Genomic DNA, 14,048 nt, shown 5'->3' with positions numbered 1-14,048 from the left:
GATATGTAGACAGTGAGAATATTATAATACACATGTTTATATATGACACAATTTGTTGATTTATTCATCGCACCTGATCTAGATCTGTGTCAGAATGGGAACAAATTCCTATAAGCTGTTGGGGGTGCAGTAATCACTAATAGAGCACATCTATGTCTTGTAATTCAGTCCTAGCTTTCTGGGTTTTACAGGATTGCTGGTGAATGTTTCGATTATGAAAGGCCTATCTGCTCAAATTGCACTTTAAAGTGTTGTTCTGACAAACTGTGATCCAATCCAGACTCTTGTCTAGTTGCCACTTTCTTCAGTCTCACACTGTTATTGTTTGAAGATGTCAGTGTCAATTGCACAAGCTCAGTATGACAGATTGCACTTTGTTGGTGGGAGGGCAACTCATGAATGGATTACACACACTCCCACACACACGCATATCTGGAAGACTGATTACAGTGAATGCAGTCTACACGTTATTAAGGCTTTTGGTATTCTGTAAAAGTCTGACTCAAGACAGACCTACAGGGCTTTGTTTATTGTTGGGTTCTGCTGATAAATTGGCGATCAAGTTAAAGTTGATGATCAATTTGCTGGAAGGAATGCATTTTTCTGATCTGAGGTTACACGTCAGAGATGTGGGCACGTTTGAAATACAAGCTGAGTCCCAATTGTCTGGCAGAAAAGTCACTTTTTCCTGTCGTTTCCAGCGTGGGTAAAACTAAACTGCCTGTGGTGTTCAATAAACATGCATTTTCCAGTGTGGCATCTTTTGTTCTTGTTGACTCGTTAAGGAAGAAAAGAAACAGTCAAATAACCGTACCTGGGTCCCAACTCGTCCTCACACCTCCAGGTGAATTCACCAAAGCTCTCGTAGCGCTGGTTGTAGTGGTAAAGCACACGGTGCAGTGTAGGAGCGCCCAGGTCCATCAGAGTGTTGTAAGCTGTCTGTTGCTCCTTCCCACTGGTGTAGCCGTTAAACAGGTTATATATCTTATCTGCAATTTCTGAAAGTGTATAGACAATCGGGGGTTAACTTGCAGCTTTAATAGGAGCAGGAAACGAGTGTTAACTATGCCCAACAATAAAGAACAATACCAGCGATCAGTTCAAACCCTTTTTTATGTTTAATGAACAGGCCGACTGGGGCTACTTGATATTAAATGATCCAGGCAAGATGTTCCAATGACAAAGTCATCTTTCTCCTGAATCCATGCTAGCCTCGCTGCTGTTTTGGATACGCTGTTGAGGTTTGGGTGGGGAGCTTCGCTGAGTTCACACGCAATCACGCTTTCTGTAGACAGACGGGGCAGATCGCTCATAGCGAGAGAAGAATGTTTGTCTGGGGCAGGTCTTATCTGTTTTTGCATTCATTTTAAACAATGCTGTTAACAGTGATCCTGCCAGGCTGACGAATGCATTCTTAATTTCAATTACTGTAGGACACGACAGGAATCCATGTGGAATCATGTCAGTTGCTAAGGTATGGGCGAGGCAGAGTAATAAAGAAATAATATTAAGAAGTCTAATCCCAAATTAGGATGTTGGTTACTGGATAGTGATCAGCACCCCTTTCTTCCCAGTGATGACAGAGGTCACATGTTTGTGTGAAATACCCAAGGAGGGAGGATCAGCGACACAGTAACTGTAATATGCGTTTGTTTTTGGGGTCATTGGAAGAGATTCTTTGATGTTGACAAAGATGTTGGACATATTGCAGTTTTTTCCCCTCAGTTATTGGGCACTGTTAAATATAATGGCCTCATAAGTGGAGAAGATGTGTTCTTTCCTGTTTCTTCTGCAGCTCCAATTTCAGATGAATAAAGCAGATGTCATTTTACATGAATATTTTGGTCTCACTACCATTACCGATCATTTTAAAAGGGATAAATCATCAACAACAAAGTTGAAGAATTCACTGAAGAAACTAAAACCTTGGAGTGTAAGTCCTCTCGGAAGTGACAATGCCAAGAAAATCAGTAAAAGCAACTACATGGCATGTACTGCATGTCACACCATGCGTAGATTTCCAGTAATTAAAACCAACTGCATTAAGTGGCACATCTTTTCTTATACAATTAGACAATTACATTGGAAATTGTTTTCACAGTCAAGCACAGTAAATTAAGTAGCCCCTTAATAGGGTTCAAATAGGAATTGGACAAATTTTAAAAAATCATTATTGAACTTTAATATTTTGCTGAAGTCCTTCCATGTAATGATGGCTTGAAGTCTGCAGATGTTTGTGATGTGTCTTACTCCCTTTGGTTTTTTCTCTGCTAGTGAAATTCAACCTGACTGACCACGTGGCTTATTCCTGTTTAGCCTGATTTTTCAGGCCTTTGTCCACTATTGTAGACAATATCAAGTTTGCAAGTTCTGCTTGGCCCTGCATCAGACCAACGTGTACCCTGCCTGTCACCCTGCGGTAGCTGGGTGACAGGCAGGGTACCTGCGACCTGGCTTCAGGGTGCCTGCGACCCTAAATTGTTTAAGCGGAAGAGAATGGATGGCTGGATGGATCACAGTACACTTCAGAATTCATCTGGCTGCTTCTGTCTTCTGTCACATCATTAATAAACATTAGTGACCCAAGTACAATTTGAAACCACTCATGCCCATGCATCACACAGGCTTCACTGTGTTCAGATCATGAGCTGTTCCAAGCCTTCTCCATTTTTTGTTACTCCTGTCCTTCTGTGACAGGTTGATGTTACTTTCATCCGTCCAAAGAATGCTGTTTGAGAGTTAGTCTCTAACCTGGCCTTTCTGTTCATGAGGTTGAACCTTCTGTCAAAGCGTCGTCCACAAAGCCTCTTTATGGTAGACTTCAATAACGGATAGCTACCTTACAGAGAGAGTTTTTCCCCCTCTGGGGACCGTTGGAAAAGGGTTTTTCTTCACCATGAAAAGGATCCCATGATCATTCATCACTTGAAATGAACTCTTGAATATTTGCCTGCTTAATTTAGGAATGAAGAAATATCCCACACCTATCACTGAAACAGCTTTTGCGTAACTTTTTTAATCAGCCCACCCTTAGCACCAGGAAATATGGTACTAGGGCAGAAAAAAAGACAGTCAAGGTACTTTTGGCCAGGGCCTTTAATTAAAGCCATACTTCAATTGTAGTGGCAAAAAGGTGAAAACTGTGACACTACCCAAATGTCTACAGCCCTGTCTCCAACTCAGCAGCAGGATCTATAAAGTCTTTGGTATGAAGCTTCACTAGTGCACAGGGTGACAAATGATTTCAGCTCGTTAATTTCTGACATGAAATAGCACACTTTATAACCAATATTCTCGTGAGATCTTAGTGTACAGTGTCCATAAACAGTTCTACTCCAGAGAGGAAAACTATCTGCCTGTGTCTTTATGACTCGCTCGATGAACTCATCTAACATCTGTTTTGTGCGGTTTTGAGACATGACTGCAAATAGAAAGAGCAAATGTCTGTCCGGTAAATAAAAAAAACAAATGAAAAAAAATTGCACCAAATATAATTTTTCCCCCCGAATTTTTCTGACATCATATAACAATCATATTTACTACACAAATAATGATGTACAGTCTTTTCCCCTCACCTTGTGCTTTGACGTCATCCACAGTTGGACATGGAGTTTTGATGGTGACTTCACTTGGAGTTGAACGGCGCCCCGTGTTGTCTACTGCCCATAGCCGGAACCTGCACACACACACACACACACACACACACACACACACACACACACACACACACACACACACGCACTGTGAAATATAAAGTCCATTTTTCCATTTTGTTAGTGAAAATCTATAAAACCTAAAGTAATAAAATGGATTTCCTGCAGTGTATTCTCATGAAAGTGCTGAACAAAAAACATATGAGCAGCAGCAAACATGTCACAGCTGATGCATTTCCTGCAGCTGTTAATCCAATCGAAAGACCCCCTGCTTTGAAGACCAGGGCCTGCATTATCAATACGGGAACAGTGCCACACTCCCAATTTGCCGTTCTCTGCAGAGCTAGTTTCGCTGAATGAATATCTCCACCTAGTGGCCAATTGTTGCAGTAACAAAGAATGATGTAGCAGTACGAACACTCAAAAGGCAAAGAGGTGTAAAGAAATAGACGAGTGAATGACAGATATTCTCGGTTAGAAGAAAGCCATTTGAATCTTTCCATCATATACTCAAAGACTGAACTTTTGCTTTTAATGCAACTGCAAAGTATCTTTTTTTTTGCTGTCTTTGAGTTTCTAGCATGCCTTTCTTGGGCATATTTTATCTGAAAGAGCGTATTTTGCTTCTACAAAGTGTCATTCATGAGCATTGTACGGAATCCATCTTTATAGAAAATATAAAGAGCTGATGGGAGAGACAAGGCCTCGGTGCAGAGGCTCTCCCCAAGCTAAGAGCTCAGGGAGATGAATGAGCTGTCAGACAGGATAGAAAGAGCAGGAATCTCGCTGATACTGGAATTAAAAGAGCATGTGTAGCTGTTCACCGAACCCACATACGTCAAAATTGTTTGAAGAAGCTCTGTCCATGGGCCTTTTGCCCTTTTTTTCTTTACTTCTCTTTGCCTCTACACACTGCTGTTTATCTTTTCCTCACTCTTTCCTCTCTTTCTTTCTCAGCCCCAAATGTTACCTCTGCATTTTCTCTCTTCTCCCTCTTTTTCCCCTCTCCACCCTGTTCTTCTGCTCTGCAATGTCTCTGTGTGTGTGTGTGTGTGTGTTATGCATGTGGCTTCCCACCTGGCAAGCTTTCTGTGAGATAAGTGTGAGCATGCTAATGAGAGCATCTGAGCATCCGGTGCTTGTGCATCTGTGTGTGTGTGTTTTTAATTTTGCACTGGAAGCATATACATACACTGACAGACCACTGAGGTTTTTAAATCTGACAAGGACCTGTTCAACTGCTCATTAGCACAAAAATCTAATCAGTCACATGGGAGCTCCATATACTTAGTCATGTTCAAAACAACTTTTTGAAGTTCAAACTGAGAATCTGAAGTTAAAGGAGGAGTGCCAACGTGGCATGGTTGTTAATACCAGATAAACTGGTCTGAGTATTTCAGAAACTGTTGATCTGCAAGGGTCTCTAGGGTTTACGAAAAAGAGGAAATAGTCAGCGAGTGGCAATGCCTTGTTAATCCCAGAGGTCAAAGGTGAATGGCCAAACTGCTTTGCACTGATAGGAAGGCAACAGTAACTCAAGCCACCATCTTACAAGAGCTTCTCTGTCAAACAGTGAAGCGGGTGAGCCTCAGCAGCAGACCGAGAATCTGAGGATACAGTTTGTGCTGGCTCGATTTCTGCTGCTTGGATGGCAGGCTCAGAATTTGCATAAAAAACATGAAAGCATGGAAGTAATGTTCATCCTGTGCTGTATTAATGGTTCAGGCTGGTGTTGGTGATGTAATGTGTTGGGGGATATTTTCTTGGCACACCTGGGGCCCATTAGTACCAACTGAACATTGTTAAATCCCATAGCCTACCTGAGTAATGTTGGAGACCATGTCCATCCATTTATGACCACAATCTATCTGCTACTAGCTAGATAACGTACCAAAAAGTTAAAATCATGTCAGGCTGGTTTCTTTGAATATGAGAATGAGTTCACTTGACTCAAATAGCTTCAGAATTGATTAGATCTCAATCCAATAGACCACCTTTATGGTGGAAGATTCCCATTATGGATGTGCAACCGAAAATATGAAGGAACTGCGTGACACCATCATGCCAATATGGGGAAAAAATATAAAAAAAATAAACATAATCCACCTAGGCTGCACAAATATTTAGGAAAATGTGTAAAGCCCACAGATGTTCTGACTGTATTACGCGGCACAAGTGAAGTGGCTTATAATAGACAAATGGTGCACGATGATCATTTAACCACATGATCTACAGTTTGTTACTTAGTAAGAGAAGTACACAAAAGGTACATTATAGAGGATTTGAAAGATTGTAAAACCACAAAAACAAGCTACATTGACATTTCTCTGATAGTGCTGCATGTGATGTCACAAAATAAAACAAAAATCAAAAGAATTTAATTATTTGCTGTTGCTAACTAACTAGCTTAGTAGCAGCTAGTACTTTGTAACATTTGAAGAAGAAACAAAGAAGCAAAACATAGTGTGGACAACAGTGCTAACTTCAAAAGTATCAAATGATTTAAAATCAAAAATATATAAAATTTGCAATAATAATACTGATAACTAAAATTGAACTTAAAGTTAAAAGATGCCACATTCAGTCTGGAGCTAACAAATTAGCTCTTTATTAGCTAAAGAGTTAGCTATTTTGTTTTTGCAGTAAGCAATTTTTTAAGCCTATTTTTCTACAGCCAGTGTTGCCAACTTAGCAACTTTGTCGCTATATTTAGCGACTTTTTTTTTCTAAAAAGCAACTAGGGACAAATCTGGCTACTTTTTCTGGTGTTATTGGAGACTCATTTATGACAACTTTTTGACGTGAAAGCGCTTATCGCTCTTACTCTCAACAAGCAGTGGGTGCTGCCGAGGGCACCTAGCTCGTGCCAAAGCGCTCAAGGCGGAGGATAGTCCTCCCCCAGCTGCAATCAGGCTGGGGGAGGACTAGGGGATGCAATCACATCTATGCTCCAAACTGCAAACGAATCGTGCACGAGCGAAGCCGCTGCTCCCGCACTGACTGTAACGCAGTCAGTTCTTCTTTAACTATTATGTTGTTTTGTGGCTCACAAGGTTTAAAACTACTTATAAACACACACGCACACACACACACACAAAGTAACTCCACCAGAGTGCCTATTTCGGGTCACTTTTGCTTATTACATGACACGCTCAGAACAGACTCCATACTTACATGTATGTGGTGTCGGGCTCCAGGCAGCGAATAATCATACTGATGGAGGAGGACAGTAGGTCAGGGATGTCACCTAACATCACACATGGAGACCTGGCCCCGGACAAGATGTCATCCACAAAGCTTAAAAGGGTTTCTGCAACAAAGGTAAGTCAGGAGATTCCTCTGGATTAATTCATCCAAGTATTTCATACAGTTCAGACAATTCTTCAAATTTATGAATGATTTGCTTATGATTTATTTATGGCAATTAACCCGCTATTAACCCTCTAAAATATGTGTCAGAGTACTACTTTTTGTGTTAGTTTCTCTACTGCTACAATTCTGCCATTATTTTTTTAAGGCAGCAAATAATTTGTTTAAATTCACTCAAAATAAATACTGAGTTCTGATTTGAAACTGTCAAAATCCGATTATTGTTGACCCATTATTTATTTTTAATCTCAGGGCAGTTTTGTTTTTTTTAATTGTGAACTTTTAAACTGTTTTGTGCAACTTTCAATGGTTAAATTAATTTATACAGCAAAAGAATTGACCTGTTCTCTTTTTAAAGGGCCGAATTATGCATCTTCATATCAGCTTCAGCTGCGTCTTCCCAAAATGTAAAACAGATGAGCATTTTACTGTTACACTGCAATATACACGTGAAGTACAATATATATATATATATATATATATATATATATATATATATATATATATATATATATATATATAAGAGAGAGCTAGATTTTATGAAGTGAAAAATAGGCATGTTCACTAACATTTGAATGCAGCTACTGGGATTTGGGTCCCCCCGTGTTACAGAAAGGCAAAAAGAACACGGTGTTCCTTGTGACGCCAACACTTCTGTAAACATGCAGTCCATTCAGTGACTTTACTGTTGCAGATGGGTGTCCAAGGGCACCTTGACACTGCATGCTGCGAAGGGAGTATTATTCATTCAGCGTCCACCCACTTTTTTCCAGCACATTCAACACTAACATTTTAGGTAAAAGTTTTCTTTTACCAATCTGTCCTTGGCCCACGCTGTGGTACCGGCCTGCTTCAAATCCACCTCCATCGTCCCGATACCCAAAAACTCCAACCCATCTTGCCTCAATGATTACCGCCCAGTAGCACTCACCCCCATCATCACTAAGTGCTTAGAGTGACTGGTCCTAGCACACTTCAAATCCTGTCTCCCCCCCACCCTGGACCCCCACCAATTCGCATACCGCCGGAACAGGAGCACAGAGGATGCAGTCTCCATCGCAATGCACTCTGTCCTCTCACACCTGGACAACAACAACACCTACGCCAGAATGCTGTTTATAGACTTCAGTTCAGCATTCAATACAATCCACCCCTCACAACTCATCAGGAAACTGACAGACCTGGGTATCAGTTCCCTCATCTGCAAATGGTTACTGGACTTCCTGACCAACCGCCCCCAACATGTCCGGCTGGATAACCGCTGCTCATCTACCATCACAATGAACACCGGTGTACCACAAGGCTGTGTGATGAGCCCTTTCCTCTACTCCCTCTTCACCCACGACTGCAGACCTGCTGATATTTCCAACACCATCATTAAGTTTGCAGATGACACCACGGTGATTGGCCTCATCAGTGACAACGATGAGGCCGCCTACAGGGAGGAGGTGGATCGTCTGGCTGAGTGGTGCGACAGAAACAACCTGCTGCTTAACACCGAGAAGACCAAGGAGCTCATCGTGGACTACAGGAGGAATGCTGACCCACATCCACCCATCCACATTAAGGGGACGGCTGTGGAGCGTGTGAGCAGCTTCAAGTTCCTGGGAGTCCACATCTCCGAGGATCTCATCTGGACGACCAACTGCTCCAAGCTGGTCAAGAAGGCTCACCAGCGCCTCTTCTTCTTGAGGACTCTGAGGAAGAACCACCTGTCCTCAGACATCCTGGTGAACTTCTATCGCTGCACCATCGAGAGCATCCTGACCAACTGTATAACAGTCTGGTACGGGAACTGCTCTGCCTCGGACCGGAAGGCGTTGCAGAGGGTCGTGAAAACTGCCCAGCGCATCGCCGGAGCACCACTTCCTGCCATAAAGGACATCTACAGGAAGCGGTGTCTGAAAAGGGCTGGGAAAATCATCAAAGACCCCAGTCACCCATCACATGGACTCTTCACCCTCCTGCCCTCTGGGAGGCGCCACAGGAGCCTCCGGACTAAGACCACCAGGTACCGGAACAGCTTCTTCCCCACAGCTGTCAGACTCCTGAACTCTGCCTCCTGACATCTGACCCACGTTAAACTCATGGACTGAACATACACACACCCACAATGGACAACTGTACCCTCAAACACACAATAATAACATGGACTGAACCACCACTCACAACCACCAGCACTTTATATAGCCTCTGTAGGAATTATATCTCACTTATCTTAACTGCACTACTGTACAGCTCTGTGTAAATAATCATTCTGTACATTCGATAATCTTTAATCCTACAACTGTTTACAACTTGCATAGTTCCCATTTCTGTATAGCTGTATATCCCAGATTCTGTAAAGTTATTTATTTCATATTCTGTATAGTTTTTCATATTTATATCCTGTTCATATCCTGTACATAGCTTGTACTCACTACAGCCTGTACATACTTATAGTTATAGAATATTCACAACATACTTCATACCGTGTACATTATAACATACCATAATAGACCCATTTCTGTAATATACTTACATATCTATATTATTGCTAATATATATTGTAATATATCTATATCACTAAAGCACTTCTGGATGGATGCAAACTGCATTTCGTTGCCCTGTACCTGTGCATGTGCAATGACAATAAAGTTGAATTCTATTCTATTCTATTCTATTCTATTCTCTACCTCCCACTTTTTTGTGTAAGCCCTTTCTGTGCTCTCCTGAAAAAAAGTCTCACAATCAGGTCTCAAGATTAGGTAACATACAACCTCTGATAAACAACATCATGCCATCATTTATTTAACAAAAAGCAAGCCGAAATGCTGAAGCAGTCTGTGATTCCATTTAAGAGGCTAACCTCTTAGCAGGTCCTGCTAATCAAACACTGTATTAACTGATCATCAGCAAGTGTTAACACTTCTAAAAGCAGAGGCAGTTTGCAGGTTTGGAGCATTCAGGTGTTGTGTTACCACAATGCCAAGGAGAAAAGACATCAGCAAGTATCTTAGAGAAGCAACAGTTGCTACCTATCAAATTTATAAGGCCAATTCCAAACAATTGAAATCTATCGCTTTACAGTAAGATGTATTATTCACAAGATGAAAAGAATCCAACATATAGTCGGTCTTCTCTGGGGTGGACATGCTCTGAGTAAATATAAAAAAGACCTACGTCTTGGGTTCAAAGTCTCAGTTCATGAAAAACCTGAACAGGTATGGTTTGTTTGGAAGGGTTGCGAGGAGTGTGTTTTCTCTCTAAAACAAACATGGCAGCACCGATTAGGTTGTAGCTGAACAACACCCAAGACTTCTGGAACAATGTCTTTTGGTTAGATGGAGACAAAGTGCAAATGTTTAGCCAAAATGCACAATGGTAAAGCACAAACACCTCATACCAACTGCCAAGCATGTTGGTGGGCACCTTGAACTTGTTGAGTCGACCATGAGTTCTTCTGTATACCAAAGTATTCTAGAGTGAACTGTGAGGCCATCTGTCTAATAGCTTAGGTTTTGCCAAAACTGTGTCAAACTACAGGATGATGTTCTCAAGCAGAGCAGCAAAAAAACAACAGAATGGCTGAAAAAGAAAAGAATGGGTTTTGCAGTGATCTAGTCAAAGTCTAAATCTCAACCCTATTAAACGAATGAATAGATGAAAACCTCGATGAACTCAATAATCGTAAAGAAGAGTGGTCCACAATGATGTGTTGAATCAAGCTGGTGACTAATGGGATGTACTTGGTGCTTCACACACTGCTTCTGAATTTTGGTCCCTTGCTCCTCCTCCACCTCCAGCACCTCTTCTTCAGCACCTCATCTATGTTTAGCTGGCAGTGCGTGCATTAATGGTGCACCTTGGCCTCTGGGATGTGTTTCACTGTACAGAGGAAAAACCCTCTCTTTGGAAAACCCAAATCTGTGTGCATGCACAGGCGTGTAAAGCAATGGGTGCTCTGAGGTGGTCACTGGTGACCCTCCTCGGCACAAGCACTCCCTGTCTGTGTTTATTTATGCAATATTTGTGTGTGAAGTGATGGACACCCTGAAGTGGTCACCTGTGCGTACTTTACACAACCTCACCTCTGCGTGTGAAAATATGTGTATGTGTGAATGACAGGTGCTCAAAGGTGGCCATCTATGTCAACCTCCTCTGTGTCACCAGCTAGTAAACAAGTGAGACTGAGACAGAGCAGGAGGAAAAACAGGGGTTTACTGAACGAAAGACATAACCGCTGCTGGAGATGTAAATGAAAAGTGACACTGTGGGTCTATATCTGTCTCCTCCGTAAGGAGGCATATGAAAAGGAAACAGTGTTTGAACCTTCTCTGGAGGATGCAGCTCGAGAATATGTGAAGTAATTCTCTCAATCTCTGTGCGAGTAATGCTCTAAATGGGAACCTGCATCCAACATCAATCTTCATGTACAGTTACTGTCTGTCTAAACATTATAATTCAGTGGAGATTTACTACTGTGCTACAAACAGGCTGTGTTTACCACAGCTGTCTAATACTGGAGGCATTTATGAGGATAACTGAAATGCATTTCATTCAAATTAAAAAATACTGAATGTGACTTTCACTTTTATCCATGTTTGCCTTTTAGTGGCTGGAGAAATGGAAAGAATATCACTGGCGGTACTGTTTCCATCCCCTTTTAGTTGCTTTGCTTTTTACAGCAAGAAGAAACATAGCAAAGACATTTTAGACACATTAAAAGAGGCTCTATCTTAAAAAGTGCTAAATATATGGATCAAATACTGAAAGAAGATTTCTGATATAACCAGACAATACCATATTAATATGAATTCTCAGAATTAGCCATCCATCATAACAAGTCTGCACTCCCACAGAAAACAACCCCATAGATCATTGTGTAAGATGTTATTTATAACCAATAGTCACCTGTTAAGGTCAACACCGGAGTCAGAGTCACAGGCTGAGGAGGAGGAGTAGCAGCAATCTTCCACTCTAGCTTATTAATCAACCAAGGACCAAGACAACATTTTATTTCATCCGAAAGTCTTCTGTCAGACTCAGGCTTCTTATTTATCATCCGCCTGGTGATAGATAGTCGTCAGTTCAGATACTATAATTCTACTTGTTTATCTTAACACCCATGTAGATGCTAAAAAGGAGAGACTCAGAGTGAATCACACTCTGAGTCTTGTTCTGACATTTGGCCTACAAACCAAAACTTTTACTGTATTCATTTCAAATCCTCTTTAGTTCTGTTTTCTCTCTGTTATCGTTGGGTCTTTGCCTTAGACTATAAAAAGTCTTAAGGTGACTGTTGTTATTTGGTGCTTTATAAATAAAATTTCATTCATATCCTAGAACACGTAGCTTTCAAATACAACTAAACTTAACTAAACTTAACAAACACGATGAAAGAAAAACTTCAAATTGTGGAAGAACACAAACTCAGCCGCTGGTGTTCTTCGAGCAGCATCTTAAATCCCGTTAGCTTGGCAAAGTTGTTAAAGTTGTGTTGAACTGAGAACCTGTTGCTTGTGACAGTTCCCCAGCTGTTAAAAGTGCTTACAAAATGTTACGTCGGTGTAGAAAACAGCTGTTATTGTTTGTATCAAGTTCACCACTTGAAACCAAGTCCAGTCATGATAAATTTCAGCACTTCAGCCAATCATTCCTCCAGTGTTTCATTTTGGATGTCTGAATTAGAGGGAATGCGAGTAGATAAACAGCTACAGAGTTGTAGGTTTATAGCAGGTGCACCATCCCGAAAATGCAGATAACAGGATATATCCCACCGCTGTGGTCCACCAAGGAAATCCTATCCAGGGAAAACACAAATGAGAATTTCTTAAAAAGTCTCCTTAGTAAATCTTATTAAACCAGTACTTATTTAGTTGAGATAATTACATTGAGAAATAATGTGATCATGACAGGATACATAATTCAAAAATCCCTGTCACAATATAACAATGTTCTCCTTTTTATCCACAAGAAGTTCTTCTTCAAAATGCCAGTATCTGTCCAATGCTCGTCTGTAAGAGCAGTCTCATTAAAAGAGATCGACACACAAGTTGTGAGAAGCTGGGTTTTTCTCTGTGTATGGGCTAGTTGTAATTTTAGCCCCAAATAAAGTGATACACTGGCTATACTGACTGATACTTTACAACCCATCTGAAACATCACACTGCTCATGTTTCTTGTACTTTTTGGACTCTGCTCAGAGCAAAGTTGAACAAAGGTATTTCCAAACTCTAGGACCCCACGTTGTGATAAATAGGAATGATTCTAGTCTAGAAAACATAGTGTTCCTTTGAACTATGTTGCACATTTGGCCTCAACTCAATCACTGATCTCAAGGTGCCTTTGGCAGTGTCAGTCTCCTGTGATTGGAAAATTACTAGCCAAGTCCGTACTGGTGATCCATTCTCACGTCCTCAGATCCCTGTCTACTCTTACTCCCAAACTGCCGTTCTCACATGTTGTAAAGTTGTGCAGGAGGAGGAGACCTGATCCGAGCCAACAGTTCATGAATCCTTTAACACACCTTTGCTCACACAAAAGACAAAAGCTCATTAAAACTCAGAGCTGGTGGTGACATGAACGTCTGAAAGTATTAAAATGCCATAGACACTTTGAATTAGCTTTGGACTGAGACACACAAGATGTGGGTTGAAGCACTGCCATTTACTTTTTACCCAATCTTTCCCTCTGAGTTGTAGCCGTCCTGCCAGTTTACCACCTGAAGCAGCAGAACTGCAGCCCAATAGATACAGCCCAGTTTTTGGGAACCCCACGGTGCACTGTCATGATGACAGCAATGCATGAAGTGGGTGGCCTGCAGGCCAAAAGAACAAACCGTGCACCTAAATTATCTATAACAAATGCCTCAGTCAAAGGAGAGCAGTAACACTGTGTGCTGCCATGGCATTTATGGACATGACTCAACACAATAGGAATAAAAATGTACACAGAAACAAAATGATTGCTGACAGATGAAGATGAAACTGATTCTGGATGCTGGAGAACTGCTGGCTCGGCCACTATGAAACTAAGAACGGGAAA

General features: G+C 41.3%; 1 protein-coding gene across 6 annotated transcripts in view; it reads right to left on the bottom strand.

Annotated features, from left to right (window-relative positions):
* Nucleotides 1-14,048, bottom strand: part of astn1 (astrotactin 1) — a 476,318-nt gene that overhangs the window by 22,155 nt on the left and 440,115 nt on the right. For all 6 annotated transcript variants that reach the window (XM_026150134.2, XM_026150137.2, XM_026150138.2 and 3 more), the window contains 3 exons: nucleotides 6,828-6,963; nucleotides 3,576-3,676; nucleotides 815-998 (listed from right to left, as the gene is read on the bottom strand). In XM_026150134.2, the coding sequence (XP_026005919.1) occupies nucleotides 815-998; nucleotides 3,576-3,676; nucleotides 6,828-6,963 (421 nt within the window). The remainder of the gene's footprint in view (nucleotides 1-814; nucleotides 999-3,575; nucleotides 3,677-6,827; nucleotides 6,964-14,048) is intronic.

Source organism: Astatotilapia calliptera, chromosome 18 (genome assembly GCF_964374335.1).
Source record: "Astatotilapia calliptera chromosome 18, fAstCal68.1, whole genome shotgun sequence".
Classification (NCBI taxonomy): domain Eukaryota; kingdom Metazoa; phylum Chordata; class Actinopteri; order Cichliformes; family Cichlidae; genus Astatotilapia; species Astatotilapia calliptera.
Note: the sequence above shows the minus strand (reverse complement) of the source record. Positions and strands in the feature narration are given on the sequence as shown.